We start from the raw sequence: 22,456 nt of genomic DNA on the forward strand, positions 1-22,456 counted from the left end.
GCCTATTATTGCCGGCTCTTCCTCTTTGATGATCTATGTAAATCTTGTACTGTGATCTTAAGGTTAATATATCTTCATGTTAAAAAAAGGTGTATCTATCGACCGTGCGTTTACATTCCCTACGTCAGTTTTGGGCCGTGATCTATCTTATATACCCATCCCGACTTATTCGGAGATAATTATTTTAGGACGGAGATAGTAATAGTATATGCTAGGGACTTTTATCAAAAAAACATGCCAGCTGTGGTTGCAACCTGCCGACCTGAAGAAGTGGTTATTCAGGCCAGAAAGGATAGCCAGGCTGCAAGCAATGTCGGACGGCGGTGATGGACCTGCTCGGGTGCCGGCAATGGCACGCCGGCAGTTATATAATCCCGCCCATAAAAAGGGCCCATGAGGCGAACTTGAGTAGAGGAGGTATGGGTAATCGATCTGGGCCGGAATATAATTTTCTACGAATTGGTCTAGGCCCCCAATCTAGCTTTGAATATAAGCTGGGTCCTATGTAGGCTTGTTTCGAATCGACTAAATAGGCCTTGGCCTTTACTCAACCAATTTGGCCCAAAGATACCTGGATGCGGCTACGTTCCTGCCAACTTGGATGAAGCTATCAACGTTGATCCACCGATGGACGGCTGAAGATCACCAATGAGTAGCTGTTTGAACTTTACAACTGTAACCTTATCACCTTAACTTCTTTCTTCCTTGTCATGTAGTTGTACTCGCCTATATACTCTAGAATTCCTGCATATATACTCAATTCCCCCTCCGGGTCTGGCATCAATGTATTAGAGCATCTCCAGTCGCGTCCCCCAAACCATCCCCAAACGGCGCCAGATCGAGCGTTTGGGGGACGTGTTTCGTTCGTGTCGTGTTTGGGGGACGTCGCTCCCCAGCCGCGTCCCCCAAACGCGCCCCCAAAACTTAAAAATTAATTTTAATAGATAGAAGAAAACTCTGTACTAATATTCAAATCGGTGCAACATAAAAAAATTACATATAAAAACTTCGAAAAAATATAATCAAATTACATATAAAAAAATTAACTACTTCTTCTTCTTTGATGGCCCCGCCTCGTCGTCCTCATCACGGTGGCGCTTCCTGCTCGTCACCTCTTCCGAAGAGGCGGTGTCGGTCGACGCGTCGGAGGAAATTGTGTCCTCCTCGTCGTCGACGGTGCTCGCCGGCTGCGCCTTGGCCTTGGCCTTCGCTTTCGCGTCCGCCTTCGCCCGGGCCACCGCCTCCTCAGACCCTTCCTCCTCCGCCTCCTCCTCCACGGCCTGCCATTCCTCCGCGTTGTCTAGTGGCGGCGGGGAATCATCGCCGCTGCTGGGCGTCCGGACTCTGTCCCACCAATGGCGCCATCCTGGAGACTTGCCCTCGATGTCGGTGTCTGAAGGAAGCCCAGAGATGTAGCTCATCGTGAGAAGCTTGGATGAATGGCAACCGGTTGAAGATCCGAAAGCGCCTATGTACGGGTCTTATTGAGCGCGCATGAACGGCGACGCAGAAGTCAAAGAGAGCGGCGGTTGCTCTTCCGAGGAGTTCGCGCTCCATTCCGTCGGTTGGCGCGTCGGTCGACGCGGTTGCCAATGCGACGTTCCCCTTCCCGGCAACTGCACCGTCGCTACGTAGGCGGCGGTTGAGCGTCCGAGTCGCTGACGCGTCGGGCACGCGCCTCCTCTCCTCTCATTTCGTTGTGTCCGGCGTGCCCGAAGCGTCCCCTGTGTAGCGGGGACGGGCTCGAAACGCCGGACACCGTATTAAGCCTCGCCGGACAAAAAGGCCTTTGAGGCGCGCGGCTAGAAACGATTTTTTGTCCCACGCGTCGCAAATCCTTTGGGAACGGTTTGTGGGACGCGACTGGTTCCTCACCTCACCTCTGTAATCGGCTACTTGCCACACTATATAAACTCTGAAATCTCGTGCCTAATTGCTGCGCGTGAGTTGAGTGATTGATACTTCTGTGAGTGTTGATCAGGTTTAACATTTACCAGCATACCTCAATGTGGGAAGGCGCTTCATCCCAGAAGTGGTGGGTAGTGTCACAGACTGCATCATCTTTAACAACTACTGCAGACTTAGATGCGCAATGGCATAGTGAGTTTTTTTTAATGAGAATTAGATAGCGAGTTGTAGGCAATCCTGTGTTGTAAGTGCGCACGTCCATTCGGCTGTAGGTGTGTGAGCAGAACTCAGGCTATATAAGCCAAGCTTTATAAATGATAAGGTATCGAATGAAATAGGCAAAAGTGCTTTTGACTCTCGAGCTTCAGTGTTCACGCCATTTTATTAAAAAAATAAAAAAATATTTATAAGTTATAAAAAATCTGAAAATAATTCTGCAGATTGTCAGCTATACATCTCACAATTATGCAAAATATCAACCCCAAATTCTTTTTATTTTATGGTAGACAAAAATAACAAAATCTGATACGTTTTTGGAGATTTGAAAATAACTACCCAGATCTACACTTTTGTCATTTTTGTGTAGCTTAAAATATGAAGTATTTGAAATTGATATTTTACACGTTTATGGGATACATTATTGGCTATATGAAGATTTTTTCTTCAGAATTTTTTGAAACACAAAAATATGATTTTTAATTTATTTGAAAAACGAGATCACTGGTGCTCATGTGCACCAAATCTCCATCCATGAAATAGGCACTCTCCCCTTTTGTCTCCTGAAATAGTGATACCAACCTGACCTCTAGAATTCTCGGATGCTTCTTTTATCAACATAATAGAGATGTCGTTCACAAAGGGAAGATAAACAATCTCACAATCTAAATACATCAAGCCAGACTCATCCCTGTACAGGCATATTAGCCTACACCAAAACCAACTTTGTATAAGAAGAGATTGTGGAATCCTGAAAATATGCAACTCTCGAAAGACCAATGGGGTTGTGCTTCAGAGAGGAACTGCTTCATTCCTTTTTGCTATATATCCACATGAGAAAATCAATTCTTCTGGATTGGTACCAACCATATCACAGCAATTAGGCAGGTCACGTCAGGTCATCTTGCTCTGGATTTGCCGATGAACATGTACAAGGAACTCTACATAGGAAAGACCACCGGGTGCCTTGTCCTCGACCAGCAGTGAACGGAAGAAATCTCCTGCAGATACAGAAACGAACATCAACATTAATACGTAAAGATATATGAGGTGTCGGGAAGAAAACAGTCCGAAGACTAACCAGATGGGTCACCCTTTTGGCATAGCCTCAATCTGCAAAACAGATTGAACAAGTCAAGTGCTGGAGTCAAGTAGCAAGTGCTTACAGCATGGTTTTATTTAGCTGCTTACAGCATAGTTGAGAAATAACAGATAGTACCTCAAGTAAGAGCATCTCTGTCGCCTTATTTCATTCACAATTTCATTTACTTTCCTGGATAATTCATTATCAAATTGCTCCAATACCAACTGAAAAACAGTTACAAGTTACTAACCACACTTGCATATAGAATTATTTATTTATTTAATAATTTTCCAGGATAACGGTATATGACTTACCTGATTTGGCACTCCGGCCAAAGATGAGCTACCAAATATTTGCTCTAGGGTGGCAGAGTTAACTGCATTCCCAACATAAATAAAACCATCCTCACCATTTTCCAGTAAGTAAATACCATCATCCTGTATATTCTCACTATTGAGAGTAAGGTGATTTGGAATGAGGGAATCTTCATCATCCTGCACAAAAGTCCGTAGCTAAAACAATCAGTGACAGATCTTACCATATTTAATATGGAATGAAACAACAGAACTTTCAGAAACATATACCCTTGACATAAGATCATGGAGCGCAATCATCCTAGGAAACACCAATGGAACAGCTAAAAACACAGAAATTGAAGAGACAATAGAGACCCAATAAGACCGATCATCTATTCTCCCATCATTTCTCAGTCCTATGCTTTTAATTAAGGCTGATACATCAAATAAAAACAATTAGAGAGGTTGTAAATATGCTCATTACAAATAATAAATAATAGCAATATTAGATGAAAGAGATCGTACCGAGAGTATACAAAGGCAGGAGTTTTAGAGCCTCTGGGAGAATTAACTGACCGGAGGAACTAACAGATGCACAATATTTACGGTAGGACTGGAGAATATTGATGCATGTACTTGTTACTTGGTCCCTAACTTGGGATGGGGAACTTGTTGGAATGCCACTTGCAGCTACACATCACAAAATATATCAGTCTACCAAAATATATTGTATGATATACTTATAATTTAAAACAACTGCTTCGCTAATATAATTGCACAATAGGATAGGTTTATTGAGGCCCACTTTAATATAGTGAGCAGCTGATTTACCTTGCTTAACAATATATGTAAACTGCGTTTCCAGATCAGCATACCGGAAAAGGTTGCTGAGCATGCTTGTGCAAGGGAGAGAGATATTTATGACCCGTATCCTTCTTTGCCCATACACAGTGGTGTAAAGAAGCGCGCACTGAATATGCAACAAGACAAATGTCAAAACTATTAATGTAGAAACTTTGTATTATTATTTACTGATAACGTAGCTTAGAGAAAATTTGAATTAAACACTGAGGATGTAATCAATTTTGAGTTTTTGCCTTTTTGTTTTTGCACATCATGTGGGCTGGCATAAAGAATCTGTGAGCGAATTAGCATCACTACCACGGAAACAAAAAAAAGTACGCTTTTAAAATTGCTGACCGCCTCAGATATATACTGCAATCGTACCATGAGGTCCAGAACAAAAAACACTTGTGGGACTAGTATCACACTTGGGTTTCACCACATACTTAGATGTGTTTGGGACAGCTCCACTCCACAGATTCACTAGTGGTGTAGGTGAAGTTGTGCCAAACACCCAAAACTCTAAATTTTGGTGGAGTGAGGCTGGATCCACTCTTTCATTTTGGTGAAGCTGGGAAAAGGTTGCTTTATCAACTCCACTTCATTGGTTTCATTACATATTGTTGCTATTACTAATTACTGATTTTGGGATAGTCGTGAACCAATGAATACGACCTCCAATGCGTCGGCCCAAGAGCGATCAAGTGAAGAGCAACATATAAACAAGGGTTATTTTGCACTTCCACCAAAAAGCTCTATGTTGGGCAAGATTGAAGCTGTTTGAAACCAGTGTAAACCAGCCAGTGGGGGCTAGTTCATTTTCTTTCACGAACTCAATCTTCATTTCTAAACTAGTACAAAAAAAGAATAGGTCAAACCAGCCAAACCGTTTAGACCGTTTTTTACCGCCTTTAGTTCTATGTAATGTGGATGTTATGTTAGTGTGATACACACACACTTCTTATAACTCCAGAGTCAACAGGTGGAGTGAAGCTGATGTGAAGTGGAGCTCCGAAACACCCCCAGAGAAATAGGTGACTCTACTTAGTCTAAGCACAAAAATTTGGAAGCAAATTTCTGCTGTTACTGTTAGCATGACCTAGTGGGCGAATCAGCACAGTGATGAACACAAAAATTTAGAAGCAAATTTCTGTTGTTAGTTGTTAGTGCTAGCATGACCTAGTGGGCGAATAAACCCAGTGATGAACGATCAACCATAGCTGGTTCATGATGCATGAGGCTGGTTTTCTAAACCCCGCTGTTTTTTTTTCTGGATGATACATGTAATAGTTTCAATATGTGCATATCATTGGTACTTCACCGCAAAACAAGTAGGCTCTAGTCCATACTATTGTTGAAAAAAATTCCTATAACTGATGTTCTCAATTCATGCATTACCTGAAAAGCACATTCTGAATTCTCCTGAAACTTATCGTCATGCTTAAAGGTAACCATTATGGCTTTGTCGGAGTCAATCTGCAGCAGCAGAAGCATAAATTTAACAGAGCTTAGATCTGCAACATCTGAAAGAGCAACACTAAGAAAGTGAAACAGAAGATAGATACAGTAACATAACAATTAAAATTTATTATTTTCAGCAACTATTTTTTGCTATTTAATCGAATAGTGATACTAATATGATTTTATTACCCTGTAGGCTGACATATACACATTTAAAATTGCAGCGTTTGTAGCAATAAATGCCAAGAGTGGTCATTATTATACGTCAGCTGGGTCAGTTACCTCCTAGATACAGAGAAAGACATAATCCAAAGGACATCACATTTTCCACAGAAAAGAGAGTTTAGTTTGCCTAAAATTAAGCAATGCTTGCCATATACTTTTGTAAACACCGGCATGGTATACTGGATGTGACCAGACAACACTTCATTACAATGGAATGCTACCAGCTGATTGTTTTAAGTACCAAGATGCATATTCTACCATTATGAGAGCAACAATGAGCATAACATAGACGCAGCACATGTGTTCACAATAGAATATGCAAAGCTCGACATGCAAACAACAATTATATTGGGGCAATCTTAATTACTGACCGCAGGCAGATCAATATCAGTAGGAACACGCTTGCAGAAGTTGCCAGAATAATCTTGAACTTGAAGCCCCTTGTACACATTGAAACAGAAACAAAGAATAAGGTACTATATGACTATTGTATGAAAAGGTGGAGGAGAGGGGGGGAGGGGGGCATATGCTCACCTGGCTGCACCTGACACGCATGACAGCCTCAAACCCCTGGGGTCTACTGATATTCCATCTGAGATCATTGAAGAGTTTGGCTGGATCCGAAAGAGCAGAAAATGGAAAATAGTAGTAAACCTGCATAATTAAGGGGAGATGTCCAGATCAAATAGACAATCGAACAGCATAAGGGAGAAAGCAGAAATATCAGAAAAGATGGAACTGGAAGCTCCAGAGTTTACAAACCTATGTGTTTGTTTTAAAATAAGAGGATATAAAGGGAACTACATGCTAAGTGTACTATCACTTTTATCATATGGTATGTTCCCTTGCTGTAAGTATATATTACAGTTGATATTAAAATGAAAATTAATTGTAGGTGCAATGCAAAACTGATACTGCAACTTGAAATAATGAAAAATCTTTTGCATAAGGGTAGCATGCATGAACATAAGACCCCAAGGCAGATAACAGATAAAGATCAATTATGAACAACGCCTTCACCCAACACAATAAAAGGCTGATCACAATTCAATAAAATAGTTAGGCCTGCACAACAGCAGGAATTTGACAGAATAATACAGTAGCTCTTTCAAATTAGCAATAATCTTATCCGAAAATAGTTTAGCTCCCCAGCATGTTAAAAATCCTACAGAATTACAAATATCAAAATCTAACATAACTATTGAAGAGAGGCATACCCGGCCACCAGTGGTACTGGGAACAACTGATATCGAAGCAATATCTGTGTATGACTGTGTGGTAAGGAACACATCTACACAAACCTGAGAAAACGAGTAGTAAAATATTGAAATATTAATTTTATTTGAATACTGAAAGTAATAAATTCTGAAACAAGCAGAAACAAATGTTGCTCACTTGATACTCAGCAAATTCTAGTGCCATCGTCTTGAGCGTCTTATCAACAGGCTGCAGGAGCTTATGTGCTTCCTGGAAATATCATGTAAGATAATAAAACATGTCAACTAAAAAAATAATTATAAAAAAAGGACACTCATGACGATATGGCATGGCAAATGTAACTTTGTGTTACATGTATTATGCAAATAACTCGAGAAATTAATCATACCTTATCTCCAGTGGAAATATTTGATCTACCTTCAGCTTCCCTGGCAGATAATGAGCCAGTCCCAACTGATGGTAGCACTGCAAGTGACAACAATGCACTGTTAATAACTGTTTTTTCCTGTTCTGGTCCAGATATGCTGATGACGTCTAATCTAACGCGAATAACTTCACTAATGTACTATGGCATGCTTAAAGCCGGATTCATCACTCACTCTGCTACAAGTAAACGAGCAGTTCACCAGAACAAGGAATGCTATTTGCAGCTTTTACACAAACAAGAAATTACCAACCCAGTAAGTTATATATGCAACAATGTACCTCCTTTATGATGTTAAGACTTGCATAAGATGTTGACTACTTTTTTTTTTTGCAGTTATATATATTCCATCTCTCCCTTACACATGCTATCAGTACCCAGGGTGCATAGTACGTTATTTTGCAACCAAGGTTTTCTTACGTTGTTACATTCAGAATTTAAGTTTGGTATACAAAAAATTACACTGATATCAACCATCAACAAAAAAACGACATAGAAAATGCAATGACTCATAACAGAGTAAAAACCACAAAAAAATGCATATTTTTTACGCCGTGCCTAAAATACCTGACTGAAACACAAGCAACTTTCCACCAGTGGGCTTCATAGCTAGGAAACTTGCCTGCATACACCATAAAAAAAAACGTAAACAAAAAAGATGGAACTATGTAAACATTTGTGATATGTTTCAACCGAAGTTAACAAGTGACTGTAGATTAAGAATTTGCAATGCAATTGTTGAAAATTGCGAAGCAGACATTAAGCAAGCATGTTAAAAACCAGCAACCCTATTGTAACAAAATGATAACGTAAAGTGGTAAGAATATTATGGGAACTACTACCTTCATAGCTGCCCCAAATGCTGAATCAGCAACCCTGTTGTTCTCAAACATGCTCGGGATGCTCTCCAGTAGTTGCTCCAGACTATCACGGCACTAAAGCCTCGAAAAAGTAAGTTTTTAGAGGTTTTTCGGGTATAGAAAGATATCTTATTTCTGTTGAAACTACAACTGTCATTTGTGCCAATACAAACCTCAGAAACTGGGAGAATTAAGTCCATCTGAAGTGGAGTATACACATCTTGGATGTCAGGAACAATAAGCATCAAAGGCTGCAAAGGACAAAAGTGTTAAAGGTACAATTTGAAAACATTGACATCTAGGCACCAGCAAACTGTCAGCACTCAGCAATACTACCTCCACATCCTAAAGCTTAAGGCTTATATTTTTTTGAAAAGTCAAACCAAGTAAAGTTTGACCAAATATAATATTTTGTAGATACCATACGAAAATATATTTCATTATCTATCTAATAATATTGATTTTGTATTTTGCATTTAATGATTTTTGGTAAAAACTTAGTCAAACTTGACATAGTTTGACTTTTTAAAAATAATATAAGCCTTAAGCTTTGGGATGGAGGTAGTAGTATTAAAATAAGCTCCTTCTGTAAGATCAAGTTGCCTTCAGAACCAGCAGCAACTGTTACAGCCAAGCAGAAGGGAATACTGATTAAAACTGAGGTTGAAATTTGTCAACCTTTTTGGTTCTTCTGTCACTGATTAAAACTGAGGTTGAAAGTTTATATAGAAGTGGAGTAAATCGAGACTGCATTGACAAAATTCTATTGGATTTTTCTCACATAGATTTGACATCTGAACTTAAGTGATTTGCACCTTGTTGATTAGTAAGGGCTAGTTGTATCTCCTATGACTGAGTCAGATTTGAAAAAAAAAATCAGTACTCAGAAAACTAGAAAAGAAAAAATAAGAAATATTTGTAGAAGGCGTGATACTGTCAACAGTTTATTACCCAAGATGGGGATGTTTACATCAAATGCAGGTTATAGATAATTGGCTTCTCTCTTTGCTGGGTCAAAAAGATCAGCTGTTACGATAACATAACAATATTTTGAGTTTTTACTAGCTGAATTACAAAGGGGATGATGCATTTATTAACATTGTTAGGAAACTTCTTTTGGAACAAACCTGTTGCTGAGCACGTTTCAGACTATAGAAGTGAATAGCAGAATCAAATGTTGCAATTCCAACCATAGTTCGGGGACCTTCCTAGAAAAGTGAAAACAAATGTCAACACAATTTCAAGTGGTCCAATATCAATATGGTTCAGCAAAGTAAAGAAAAATAATAAACAACACACCAAGTTTGCCAACACAGTGATTCAGCAAACAATAATTATGTGTGCACTCTGGTTTCAAATCTATATGTAATATATAGAGATCATGCTAAAATTCCATTATGATAGCAGCCAGAACAGCCTTGTCGAGTATATATGGGACCTGCCCATATACCTACGGCATGCGGACCTATACCTAATCCATCCTGCTATGATCAAGGCCTAGGAGCCCACCACGGGACTTCACCAACCTACATGGTGTGCAGCACCCAGACTCCTAGATGAACCCAGGACCAACTTGGAGCGTATCATGGAAGGAGACTTTACCAAGAATTGAACAAGACGAGGAGACCTACAACTACAATTACATTTATGAAAACACCTCAGTGCAGTGGAGGATAAAAATAGATGTACTCACGATCCTCGGAGTATGGTTGCCGAGGATCCTAGGTTCAATCCGTCAACAGGCCTGGTATGACCAATTAGAGCAAGAAACCAAACTATCAAATATGTATATAAATAGGGCAGGATGCATAGATCTAGGACGAAAGCAAGAAACCAAGAAGCACCAGCCACAAAAGAACAGGGAAACGAGGGTATGGCACCAAGCGACATCTCAGTGTCATCCATATTCTTAAGCAACGGCATTCCGACTTCCGACTGGTATGACCCTGGTTGGCTGCACTGTTGCAATTAACAGCAGCTTGCCCCTAAGGTTCAGTATACTGGAGTTTGAGGCTTAGGCTTGTTTGGTGGCCAGCCCAAGTATCCACCGTGCTATGTTCCCTAGGCTTGTGGCTTAATATACAGCATAGTAAGTAGGTTAATCTATGATTTCTTCCTCGCAAGTATTTAAAAATACTATTATTTTACCGAAACCGGACCAGCACTATTTATTGAACTGGTACAGGTGCATTCCATTCCAAAGAGCAAAACAAAATGAATTGACAATTATGATATATATAGATTGCTTTCACATCTCAAAACATGAGCATTAAACCCTTCCAACACCTCATTATTGTGAGGAAAGCAATGTCTAGAACAAGGTTCAAACCTCAAAGAACCAGAAGGGACATTAGTTTACCATATAACCATCAAAAATGTAAGTGATCACAGAGTTACCATCTAACCATCAAAAAGGTCAGTGGTCACAGATATTCAAATTGACACCTGGGTGCATGTGAGCCCGGTATCCAAGCACCTCATGTGTCTTGCGATTCAGTCCAGGCAGTGTATATGGGGTTGTATATATATAGGCGTTGTATTGACTACTTTGGCTGTTTAGAAACTCGGCACACTATGCACCAATCCAAGGGCAAGCAGACTTGTGGACCCTACTGACAAACTTTTGCATGTCGTAACTGACCGACAGCTTTGCTATCCATCCTCTCATTGAATGATCCCACAAACTTTTCCATGCCACAATCAATTAAAACATGGTACTAATAAGGGTGTCATAATATATACTCCCCCCTTATCAAAGATTTTTTTAAGTCAAACGATGTAAAGTTTGACCATGTATGTAGAAAAAGGTATGAATATCTAGAATACCAAATCAATACCATTATGCTTCATTTGGATGTTTGCTTTGAGCCTTGGAGCTGGACATTCAGTCTCAATATCTAGGCCCAGATCCGATAGGCAAAAAAAATATAGGAGAGCGAACCTACTGGGGTAAGGCTAGACCTCGATGTGTATTCACTCGCTCCGCACCGAGTCTTGACTTCTCGTCCTCCCTGCGCTCACGAACTCGCATCACTCAGCAAAACCTAGAACCGGCACAGGAACCCTGCCCTCTTCTGCCTCAGAACGGTGCCCCACGGACTCACTCTATCTTCTGGTATTCCTCTCCCGCCTCTCTCGTTTGTGCCACAGGAGTACAGGACGCAGCCCTCCCCTACACCTGAGCTAGGATGTCACCTGTTTCTCCTCTATCCCTATTTCCTTGCTCGACCAGCATGGTTGTGATGTGTTGTTGCATGCTTTGTGCTGATGCTTTGCCTGTGAATGTGTTGGCTTGATTGACATGATTTGATGACTGATTTGAGTGCTACTTGTTGTCAATTTCTGAAATATTGTTACTACAAATTGCATGCCATGCTAATAAAATTGATCTACATTGTAGTTGCAAGATGTCAGACGAGTTAGCCATGGTTTCTTACATAACGGAAGAAAACAAAAGAAGAAAGATGAAACGGATTGTGTTGATGAAACAATACTTTGAATCCACTATTCTTGTGATGGCATACCTAATATCTTAGTACGCACATGGGGCCAACGGATTTAGGGAGCTTTACCAATGATGAGCATAAACACTCTATTAGAAAGTACTTGCTGAAAGATATGTACAATGGGACTGAAGTTGCATGCTATGATCAGCTCCGTTTAACAAAAAGAAATTTCATGACTTGTGCACTATGTTGCGTAAGAAGTGTGGTTAACATGAATATGTAAGTTGCTGTGGAAAAAAAAAGAGTTGCCTTACAAATGCCCCGGGTTAGAGCATCTCCAGTCGCGTCCACAAAACGACGTACAACAAAGCGCCGGATCAGTCGTTTGGGGGACACCCGTTCCCAATCAAGTCCCCGAACGGCGTGTTATATTTTACGAAGTTGAATGAAAAACGCCTAAACTGAAACTAAGCCTAGGCCCCGTTGACGGTCGATGTCCTGGATCTGGACTCGAACCTGCTCTAGGTCTGCCAGCTCTGGACCGTTGTTCCATTCCTCCTCTTCCGCCTGCTCCGCCGCAAGCTCCGCCACCTACTCCACCGCCACCTCGTGTTCAGCGTCAGCGTCGAACTAAGCTTCATGCGGCACAAACCATACCATGTCGTTGACGCTGAACTCGGGCTAGGGCAGAGGCAGCGCAGGCTCGGCCAGCGGTGGAGACAGAGGGGGTGGCGGCGAAGGTGTCGTCCTGCGGCCGAGCATGGAGCAGGTAGCGTCGTGGCGGCGTGTAATTTTCGTGGAGGTGGAGGGTCTTGTGCTACGGCTGCGCTTGTGGTGGTGACTAGGATGGAGGACGGGTTTTATAGGCATATGCAGCACTAGAAGCGGCGGAGAAAGGGTGGGAAGAGGAGGACAAAGGGCAGGAAAGGCAGTGCGGCATTAACGCCGGCGGTGCCACGTGGAGAAGGGGCAGCAACGACGAGACGTCACGCCTGCCTCCGCCTTGGAAACCGTGTTGCCATTATGGAAAGGGTGCCGCATGCGTGACGTCTCGTAGTTGTACATGAGAACTTAACGCATGAAATGCCACGGCGCTGATGAACATCGACAAGGCACAGGTCCTGTCAGGTCTAGCTATGATCCACGTGCTCCGGCAGTTAGAGCCCCAGTCACCGGAGTCGAGGGAGAAAACTAATCTGGGGCTCCCTAACAGTCACATCAAAGGAAATGACCTTCTCCCCCGGACATAGAATCCCATTGCCAGAAGCCAACATCCTTGTTTGCGATCGGCCACCTAGAACTAGTACCATCCCCGTCAGTTTCTCCACCAGGGAGATCAAGAGGAAGGAGATGTGAGATTAGGAAATTCGTGAGACAAGAGATAGAGAGAGAAGAGGTGGACAGCAGGTACGCTCAGGACATAAAACGCCACCCTCAACAGATCGCACAATTAAAGAAATCATGGCTGTGCCCAATTCAGTTCGCCAAGGATGACAGGTTCAAGAAGACTCGATTTCAAGGTGAAAAAAAGCATAACTGTTCTGCTATGATAAAGCCGTATCAACATGATATTATGGAACATATAAGAAACCTTAGGAAGTATTTAACGCACTAAGCTCATACAATGATTATATTGTATATTGCCAATGTACAGAATAACACATAGACTTACAGGAAGATCGGAAAGAGCCTGGGATATTGCACTGCAAGCCGCAGCAGTTGCACCAGTATGTACAGCATTCATTGAGACATCAACGAGGAAGAAATACACAGCCGGCATTGGTTCCCGGACCTGAAAAGAATGAAGTCGTTATCACTATTGTGATACCAAATGAAAAACCTAAAATATAAATTATGTGAAACTATAATATGAAAATTCTGCAGACATGGAGCAAAGTATGTGTAAGTCATCCTGCTTACATGCTGGTTAAACAAAGTAACTAAATCATCTATATATGCATAAGAGATATACTAGTACTCCCTCCTTGCCAAAATATAGTGCATATAAGCTTGACCAAGTATGTATGTAGAAAAAAAATATGAACATGTAGAATATCAAATCAACGCCATTAGATTCCTCCTAAGACTAAGAGGAGGCGACAAGGACACTAACAAGGCATGGGCATACCAGAAACTCCTTGCTGGCAATGAATTCAACTGTTCCCCTGCATAACTCAGGCCTGTCATCAGCATCACGCCGCCTACCATCAGGCCCTAAGTTGCACAGGTACTCCCTTGGAGTATCATTGCTAAATCCTGCATGATATGTGTACCTTGTTAAATGCTAAGTAGATTTAACTGCAAAATTAATTTAATAATATTTGATAGCGAATAATTGCAAAAGCTATGAACCAAAAGTGATAAAACAAATCTTGAAGCAGAGAAATATTAAGAGGGTTGGTGCAAGCATTACAAGGATGCTGAATTTTACTAGTCTCGCATTCTCAAAGAAGATAAGAAGACAACATCAGACTTTAAAATGATATAATTTAATTTAATATGAACATGGTTTACTGGCAAAGAATAAAAACATTTCCAGTGGCCGCTTGAAATCATAGAAAAGCTGAACTACACATCAAACTAGCAAGTCGTAGTCCCTTACCACATAAGTTACAGATGAAGTTTTTTCCTTGATCAACAAACCTCATGAAAGGATTTATGTATGCTTTGCAGCGAGAACACCTGATAGGGCCCATCTCTCCGAAGTCCACAAGCTAAATTAAGAAACAGTGTCAAGTTCAAAGAAAAATGAATAAAATTTATTAACAGAACAGATTCATATTCAGTGCTTCAGAGCTGTCTGTGTAGGTAAAGAAAATGGAAGGGGTCAAAACTACCGCTATAGAAAAAATTAAGCATCTACAGTGTTTTCAGTAAGTACTGCAGCATTTTCTTACTAATGCTTGATAATTATTGTGTTAATTCATTGGCGAAGAAGTCCAGGGGGCGACTGCCTTCTCCAAAATAAGCGGGCAAAATTTCATGCCATCAAGTTGTTGCAGTGGTAGGTTTTACTTGGATGCAATTAGATGGACTAAAGATTGCAATGCAGACAATGGTTAGCTATTGCGCAAGAAGATGGTTGTGTCCTGTTAGTACCCAATATTTAACATAAGATGACAGCATATATTTAACATTAAGATGACAGCATATATGTTTTCACACAAATGACATTCTAATATTTTTTGGTAGAAGGGCACAGATCAGTATTACCATCACTTGTGCAGATTAATGTTTCTGTGGGTTACTTTAAGTGCATAAACTGAGAAGTACCTGTATAGGCTCCTCGGAAGGATGAGGAAGAGCAAAAGGTTGCACCATTAAAGCCAATGGCATTCCTGATGTTGTCACGAGATCACCTGTACATGGTATCTAACAGAAAGGGAAAAGAAGCAATTTAGAAAGAAGAATTATGGTGGCCGGAGAAGAGAACAAAATAATTAACAAATCGAACCTGGTTCATGGTGCATCTCATAAAACGAGGACTACAGTTGCCGGTGTCCTTCACAATAAATTCACTTGATGCAGCCTACAATCAGCAGCGATGATGTAAGATGAAATAGAAGTACAGGACCAGTATAGTTAGTGAGAACCATCTGGAGACAGTGTTGTCAAAGTAGACATACATATTGCTAGTTACAGATACACATACCGGTGGAACAGCTGCTTGGCCACCTTGTCGGGTCTCAAAAATGACGACTGATGTCTCAGCAATAGGACGCGGAATCTGGTTAGGGTCAATTTTGGATGGCGTAGACACCTGGGCTCCAGCATGGGGTGAGTATGGCATGGTGGGTGTGGACGGTATCCCTTGGCCTGCAATGGGCTGCATGCCACCAGGCATGACAGGCATTCTCATGGATGGCTGCAAACCACCAGGCAGGACTCCCTAAAAGTTGAACAAGATCAGCTTAAGGGAATAAAGTTGAAGCTCTGACAATATAAAGAAGGAAACTTTCAGGCACCCCATCCACCAAACAAACCCAAATGGAAATTGTATTTCTTGCCATTGAACTAGTAGGATCAGCCATATAAACAGAACACCTCAAGGGCAGAAATGAGGCTCCATGCATCATCATAATAACTTAATTATTTACCCGCAAAAAAATAAACTTAATTAGTAAGGTGTGTGGTATCCCAATAAAAAGTTGTAATGGAAACGAAATACATATCTTTCATGAAAATTGTGATCATCAATCATCTAGGTCAATAGTTAGGTATGTCATCGTATATTGGTCAATTCTTCACTAGTCTAGAATATCCATACACATGTATGTTTCAATTGTCTTCAAATGAGGTTCAACAAAATGCAAATCGTTCATTTAAGGCATGCCAAATTACACGCACTACACGAACATGGAGCTTCTATAGCAGACTCCAGACTATATTTCTGCACGTGAATGATCATAGATGGAGAAGAAAAAAAAAGCATATTCCCTATCCTAGTCAAGCTCAATTCAGATAATTTTGGACATATTAGTTGTTACAAATCATGTGCAACTAACAGTTCAAGTGCTTCAGTTGCACACAGCTTTGGTTCCATATTGACCCACTAAAAGTCTATTGATAAGTCGTTAAAAAAATGATCTTCCTTTTTGTGAAACTTAATAAGAAGGAACACTCACTGGTTGTGGCTGCCCTTGCCACCCTGGAGGCCCAAATGCTGGTGCACTAGCCCCTGGAACCCCCATGAATGTTGGTGGCTGAGATGCAGGTGCGGTCTGAGCCCCAAATGACGGAGGCTGCGATCCTGGTCTCTGGCCGCCAAACTGCGGCGGCCCACCATAAGGGCCCTGCTGCGGTGGACCCCCAAAGGGCGGCATGGAGTAGGTTGGCGGAGGCACTGCCCCCCCAGATGGGCCGCCAAATAGTTGTGGCTGAGCTGCTGAATATGGTGGCAATTGAGGTGTTGCTACGAAAGGGGGAGGCTGCGCAGGTGGTCCAGCGAACGGGGGAGGCTGGGATGCCGCGGGCAGGCCTCTAAATGGCGCTCGTTGCACCTGCGCCGGCGGCCCAGACAACGGGCCATGGAAGGGAGGCCTCTGCGGCGGCTGCAGCGGCTGCACGGCGGGTGGACCGCCAAAGGGAGGAGACTGCTGGACCGATGGCGCCGGTCGGGCGGAGGGCGGGTCCGGCTGCAACGGAGGCGAAGGACTGCCAGCGAACGGGCGGGCGCCATGAAAGGGTGCCTGCGGACCTCGGATCGAGGAAGGCGCGGGGCCATTCCCTGCCGGTGGCCCGGCGGAGGCGAAGGGCGGCGGAGCGCCGGAGATCTGGAGATTAGAGAAGGAGGCGGGGAAAGAGGAGGCGGGGCCGCCCGGGTTGGGGGCGGGAGTAGGGTTTTGCGGCGTGAAAGAGGGCGGCGGCCTCGACATGGAGGCGGCGGCGGCGGCAGCGGCGGCGGTGGCGGTCGATAGGAAGAAGATCGGGATCTGAGGAGAGTAGGCTGGGCAGGAGAAGGACAGAGACTATGTCGAAGGCCGAAGCGATTGAGGACGGTTCCGGGTAGTATCAGGACGACGGGCGTGCGGGTGCGGGTTTTTTTATAGGGAGGCTTTGCCGGGAGCTGCTACTTGCCGACCTGGTCGGCGTGAGCACCACACCGCACATCCCACACCAGCAGCACTTTGATGGGCTACGGCCCATCATCAGGTAACTCTGCTTTCCTTTTCTCTTTTTTTTATATTTTTCAAAAATGATCATTTTTGAAATTTGAACAAATTTGAAATCTGATTTTTTTGGAAATCTGAACAAATTTTGAAATCTGAACAAATTCGAAACTTGAACAAATTTCGAAATCTGATATTTTTAAATCTGAACAAATTTTAATTTGAACGAATTTCGAAACTCGAATATTTTAAAATTTTAAAATATTTTCATAATTAAAATTTAAAAATGTAGTAAAATTATTTGAAACCAAATACCTGGCAGAAAACCGTTAAGACCGTGAAAACTAAAAAAAACAAAGAGAAAACCGGCTAGAGAAACGAATTCGTTGTTATGGGCCAGACTCATGTCAGCGGCATCAGGGTGTGCGGTGTGGTGCAACCACAGACCTGGTCGGTGTATAGGTTTTACCGGCTTTGCCTATATATTTATTTATTTTGGGCTGGCTCCGCACCGTTATGGTAGTCGTACGGCGGCCTTAATCAACCCATTCCAGGCCGCAACTATATATACTGCTAGTTGAAGCATGTACGTGTTCTAAAAAAACATTTGAATGCCAGTATGGTACCATGGCTAACGTGTGTGAAAAATTAGCCACCAATTATTTATCAAATATTCTATAAGTTCTATTAGACCGATAAGCTTGTCAATGATTCAGTTCGCAACTCAAACAGTTAACAGCACAAATAGTTATGGATACCATTACAAATTCTGCATAATTATATGTATTGTGACAAGTGGATCTTTTCATTAGGCACAAATATACACAACAAGACAATACCCTTGTACCTATAATCATTGAAAACTCTGAACTTGCCACACAAATAATAATAAATTAAGGTATGTATGATCTCTCCATACTATCTATACTATTATATTGGAGTTGGTCGTTCGTCACTCAACGTGTTTGATGATCGTCATCGAAAACATCCGGATCGTTCAGTTTTGTTGACATCAATCCAACCGCCTCGCGAAAACAAAATCAAGACACGATCTGATCCTCTTGTTAGGCAGATCTCTACCACATGGTGTATGTGGTGAGCAACCTAAACAAACAAAAAAGATCTCTCAAGGTAAAAAAGAACGTGATCTTCTCGTTTCTGAATGTTTCTGAATGGCAGATATCTCCGAAAATTTTGTAGACGCGATCAGTCTTTCCTTTTAATGCCTGCCTTTCAATAAACAAGGGGACTTGATTTCTTAAGGTATCTCCCAAAAAATCTGGACGTGATCCCTCGACCCCTGCAATCTCCAGAATATATGTCATCACTGCAGTGCCTGCTCCGCATGAAACTATATACTCCTCATTTTCGTTTCTTGTTCTCGGCTGCTCTTCAGATGATGACGATGTCGGAGGTGCGGGAGAGAAGCTGGCGACATTAGTATAAGCACGCCAGCGACGACCTCATTGGAGCCTTCATGGCCGCAATACAAGATGTTTGGGCCGCACTCAAGCGGCGGTAACGACGAACACGACGTTACTAGATTTAGACTCCCCAACGCGACCATGTCGTTCATGGCGTCCACTCATCATGGCCGTGTGACAACCATAATGTCACATTTTGAGATCAGCAACACGTGCACGTTCTTGTCTTAAATTGCGGTTCTTTTCTTGAGATCCCCTAAGTGACGGTTTAGTTGAACATCTCATGGGTCATCTCAACTCTCTCATCTCCTTAATTTCCCCACACAATTTTCTCTCCCATGGGGCATCTCAGCTGTCACCATCAGAAGAATTGAACAGTACAAGAAAGATACAATATGTGCGAGATACATCGGGGATCCTTAAACTTGGTCTGTCAGTTGCCTCCTTAATCCGTGAGTTCTCTTTAGTTCAAATAAAAGTTTAAAATCAGTTCAAAAAAAATTATAATGGGTTCTCTTTAGTTCATAAAAAAGTTCTCTTTTAGTCCTTAATCTGTGGGTTCTCTTTTAGAGTATCTCCGATCGTATCATCCAAAGCGCTTCCAAATATTTTGGAGTGCGCCAAACATTTAGCCGCTTTCAGCGCTCCAAATCCATTTTTCATCCGGCACGGTCCAATATGGTGCTCGGCACCCTGAGGCCACCCCTACTACACAAGGGACGTTGCGGAGGCGCCAGACGCAACGCGGAAATGCGTCGTCAGTAGCAGGCCCGCCTCGTCAATGACATAGAAGTATAGACGCGTGGTTTAAACCCGTCGCCTACCTCTGGTTAAACAGCGTAATGCCTGCACAGCTTTCTCAGCGAGCAGCGTAGTTTCTCCATGCGGCGCAGCAAAGCGTCTCGTCACGCATGGTCGCGTGGCCCTACGCACCGGTGTTATTGTGCTCTACCTCCTCCGTCTCCCTCCGTTGTATAAAGGTGAACCCGCCTTCTTGGCGATTCCACACCATTCATGCCGCTCTCCCAACCTCGTCGTCCCCTAGATCTTAGCCATGTCTATCAGCCCTTAGAGCGGTCTCGCCGCCAACGGATCCGGGCGTGGTAGCCTCGTCGTTGTGGTGGCATGGGAGCTATACGCGGCATAGTACTCTGTGCCGCCGGACATACGCCTACCGAGCAGCGATGGGTGGAAGATGACCGTCAACGGGATCGACATCCCGCCAGGCCCATGCTAGTGACGAAACACTGGCGCGACGAGATCAGGACCCGGCAGCGCCTCCTGCGCCCAGATGAGCGCGCCGATCCCACCTGGGCCGCCACCAACAACGATAGTTGGTGGGTCAACTTCTTCAAAATGTGCCGAGACAAAGAGCTGTGCAGCACCGATGGCCTCATCTGGCCGCTCACGTCGTGGAACAAGGACATGCGTGCATGTTTCTAGGGCATGTCGGGGAGCACCCTCTCCGTGGTCCTCAACGTCCTCCGCAACGGCGCCCCCATGCTCGAGATGCGCAACCATCCTAGCGGCACGATGAAGGAGGAGCACACCGACCCTCACGGCAAGCAAGATGTCGTGGTGGACAACGACTACAACTTCTTCCAGTACTATGGCCGCTCCGGACGCCGCAGGCGCTGTTAGTTTTTTTATGTTTAAATTTGATCGGATCTCATTTAAATCCTTGTAATATATAAACTTCTTAAATAAATTAGAGTATTTCAGATTAAATTTCATATTTTTAAATTTCGGTTTGAGATGTGGCCAGAACATACATGTCGCTTTCCTCGAACCCTTAATTCAGCTCTTACGCCGGACCTGACGGAGAAGCGCATGTAGTACAGAGATGGAATGTTCCCTTTTGGTTCGACCTTACCATGTTCAGACCGGTGTGCATGCACCTCCCATGATCTCCTCCGTGTTTACCATAGCCAGGCATTGTTTGCCTTTCCAGGCTTACGTTTCTATCTATCGTTACAATATAATTAATTATCACAATATATTTAAGCAATTTTTTTGTCAGCCGGCGATGGTCGATTCCACACGAGGTCACTAATGACAAGTAAAGCCAAATATCCTATCCCTGGCAACGTTGTTCGATAGTTGTCCTGAGATAGACTACAAAATCTCGTCACGCAAATTGGTAAAGATATTCACTTATTGACGAGGTATCAACTCATCAATGCTTACGGATTGTAGATTTAGGGCATCTTCAGCGGCGCGACGCAAACGGACGCTGAGCGACCGTTTGTGTCCGTCGTGACCGAAAATGCACTATCTCCAGCGGCGCGACGCATAGTGACCGGGCCGTCCGTGGAGACAGAAACCTAGCTCAAATATGCGCCAGGTTTGCGTCTCTGCGGACGCTGAGCGGACGCGCAAAGTGTCCGCTCGGTCCTCGCATGGGCCCGCCTGGCAGGGACACAACTGCATCGTCTTCCGCGGCATTACTTGCGAGCGGCGCGCTGCAGCCTTTGCAGGGCCGCGTTAATGGCGCGCCTCGGCTTCCGCGAGCGTGCGCAGCGAAGCGGCGTTGCAGTGGCAGGCCATTGAAGGAGAGATGGTGTCCGAGCCTCTTAAAGGGACGCTGTCGGCGGCCATTTCCCCGACCAAACCATTGCCACATCCCACAGTATCCACCCCGCCGATGCCATTGGGAAGAAATGTTGGCCGTTCCGCAAGACCAAGAACGACCACGAGTCTAGCGGCTCGCGGTCCGGCAAGAAGGCACGGAAAACCGGTCGGTACCATGGCCAAACGCGAATTTGCCGGGAGGGGCTGGTACCTCAACTTGAGGCGCGTGCCGGTCCCCCCGTGTCGCGCGAGGGCCGAGAGCGGCGGGATGAGGTGCGCTGCCGCCGAGCGATCTTGCCGCCGGATTTGCGGGAGGATCCGGCGTACACGCTGAACTCCTACAACTGGATTTCATTCGGCACGTGGGAGTTCGACGCGCGTCGCCGCGCTGGCTACCTCGCCGACGTAGACTACTTCGAGCGCGAGATCGCCGCAGAAGAAGAAGAGAACGACCAGGAGGACACGGACGAGGACGAGGACGAGGACGTGACCATGGCACAGTACGACCACGACGACGGCGGGCCGGCGTGGGATCCGGAGACCCAGCCGCCGGACATTTCCGAGGAGGAGGCCGTTGCCATGGCACCGGCCAGCGGCGAGCGGGACGAGCTCAACGAGCTCGCTTTGTGGGACGGGCTCGCAATCCGGCTCCGCGAGTCGGCGCTCGCGCGAGGGAGGCCGGCGACTCCTCCGGCCACGCCGACGCGTTCCAACGACCGCGCTCCGCCTGCTGCTCCGGCGTGGGATCCCTGGCCACAACCTCCTGCCCATGCGGCGGTACCTCCTCCACCGCCGGCGTACGAGCTTCCATGGCCGACGCCGGAGTTGATTGACCTCGTCAGCAACGACGACCAGTAGGCAGCACACCTAC

At 44.0% G+C, this 22,456-nt stretch overlaps 1 protein-coding gene across 1 annotated transcript; it reads right to left on the bottom strand.

Moving 5' to 3' along the window:
• Positions 1 to 2,707: 2,707 nt before the first annotated feature.
• Positions 2,708 to 17,376, bottom strand: LOC124658416 (protein transport protein Sec24-like CEF). The gene is made up of 24 exons (XM_047196749.1): positions 16,607 to 17,376; positions 15,634 to 15,870; positions 15,436 to 15,510; positions 15,255 to 15,353; positions 14,584 to 14,695; positions 14,110 to 14,237; positions 13,654 to 13,773; positions 9,663 to 9,743; positions 8,709 to 8,786; positions 8,518 to 8,610; positions 8,243 to 8,297; positions 7,640 to 7,716; positions 7,429 to 7,500; positions 7,251 to 7,334; positions 6,568 to 6,687; positions 6,405 to 6,473; positions 5,746 to 5,823; positions 4,336 to 4,474; positions 4,030 to 4,194; positions 3,793 to 3,938; positions 3,523 to 3,702; positions 3,344 to 3,432; positions 3,206 to 3,237; positions 2,708 to 3,125 (listed from the first exon to the last, which is right to left on the bottom strand). Exons 1-24 carry the CDS (start codon positions 17,354 to 17,356, stop codon positions 3,019 to 3,021), a joined length of 3,186 nt encoding a protein of 1,061 aa, XP_047052705.1. The 5' UTR covers positions 17,357 to 17,376; the 3' UTR covers positions 2,708 to 3,018.
• Between the last annotated feature and the right edge of the window lie 5,080 nt (positions 17,377 to 22,456).

The sequence above is a fragment of the Lolium rigidum genome, chromosome 5, assembly GCF_022539505.1.
Source record: "Lolium rigidum isolate FL_2022 chromosome 5, APGP_CSIRO_Lrig_0.1, whole genome shotgun sequence".
Classification (NCBI taxonomy): domain Eukaryota; kingdom Viridiplantae; phylum Streptophyta; class Magnoliopsida; order Poales; family Poaceae; genus Lolium; species Lolium rigidum.

Bases quoted from the DNA above. Each gene is read 5' to 3' on its own strand.
- LOC124658416 (XM_047196749.1), bottom strand. From the start codon at position 17,356: ATGTCGAGGCCGCCGCCCTCTTTCACGCCGCAAAACCCTACTCCCGCC. The intron at 6,474-6,567 runs GTGAGCATATGC...AATGTGTACAAG, and splicing joins TGCGTGTCAGGTGCAGCCAG to GGGCTTCAAGTTCAAGATTA. The intron at 5,824-6,404 runs GTCAGTAATTAA...CTGCTGCTGCAG, and splicing joins CTGATATTGATCTGCCTGCG to ATTGACTCCGACAAAGCCAT.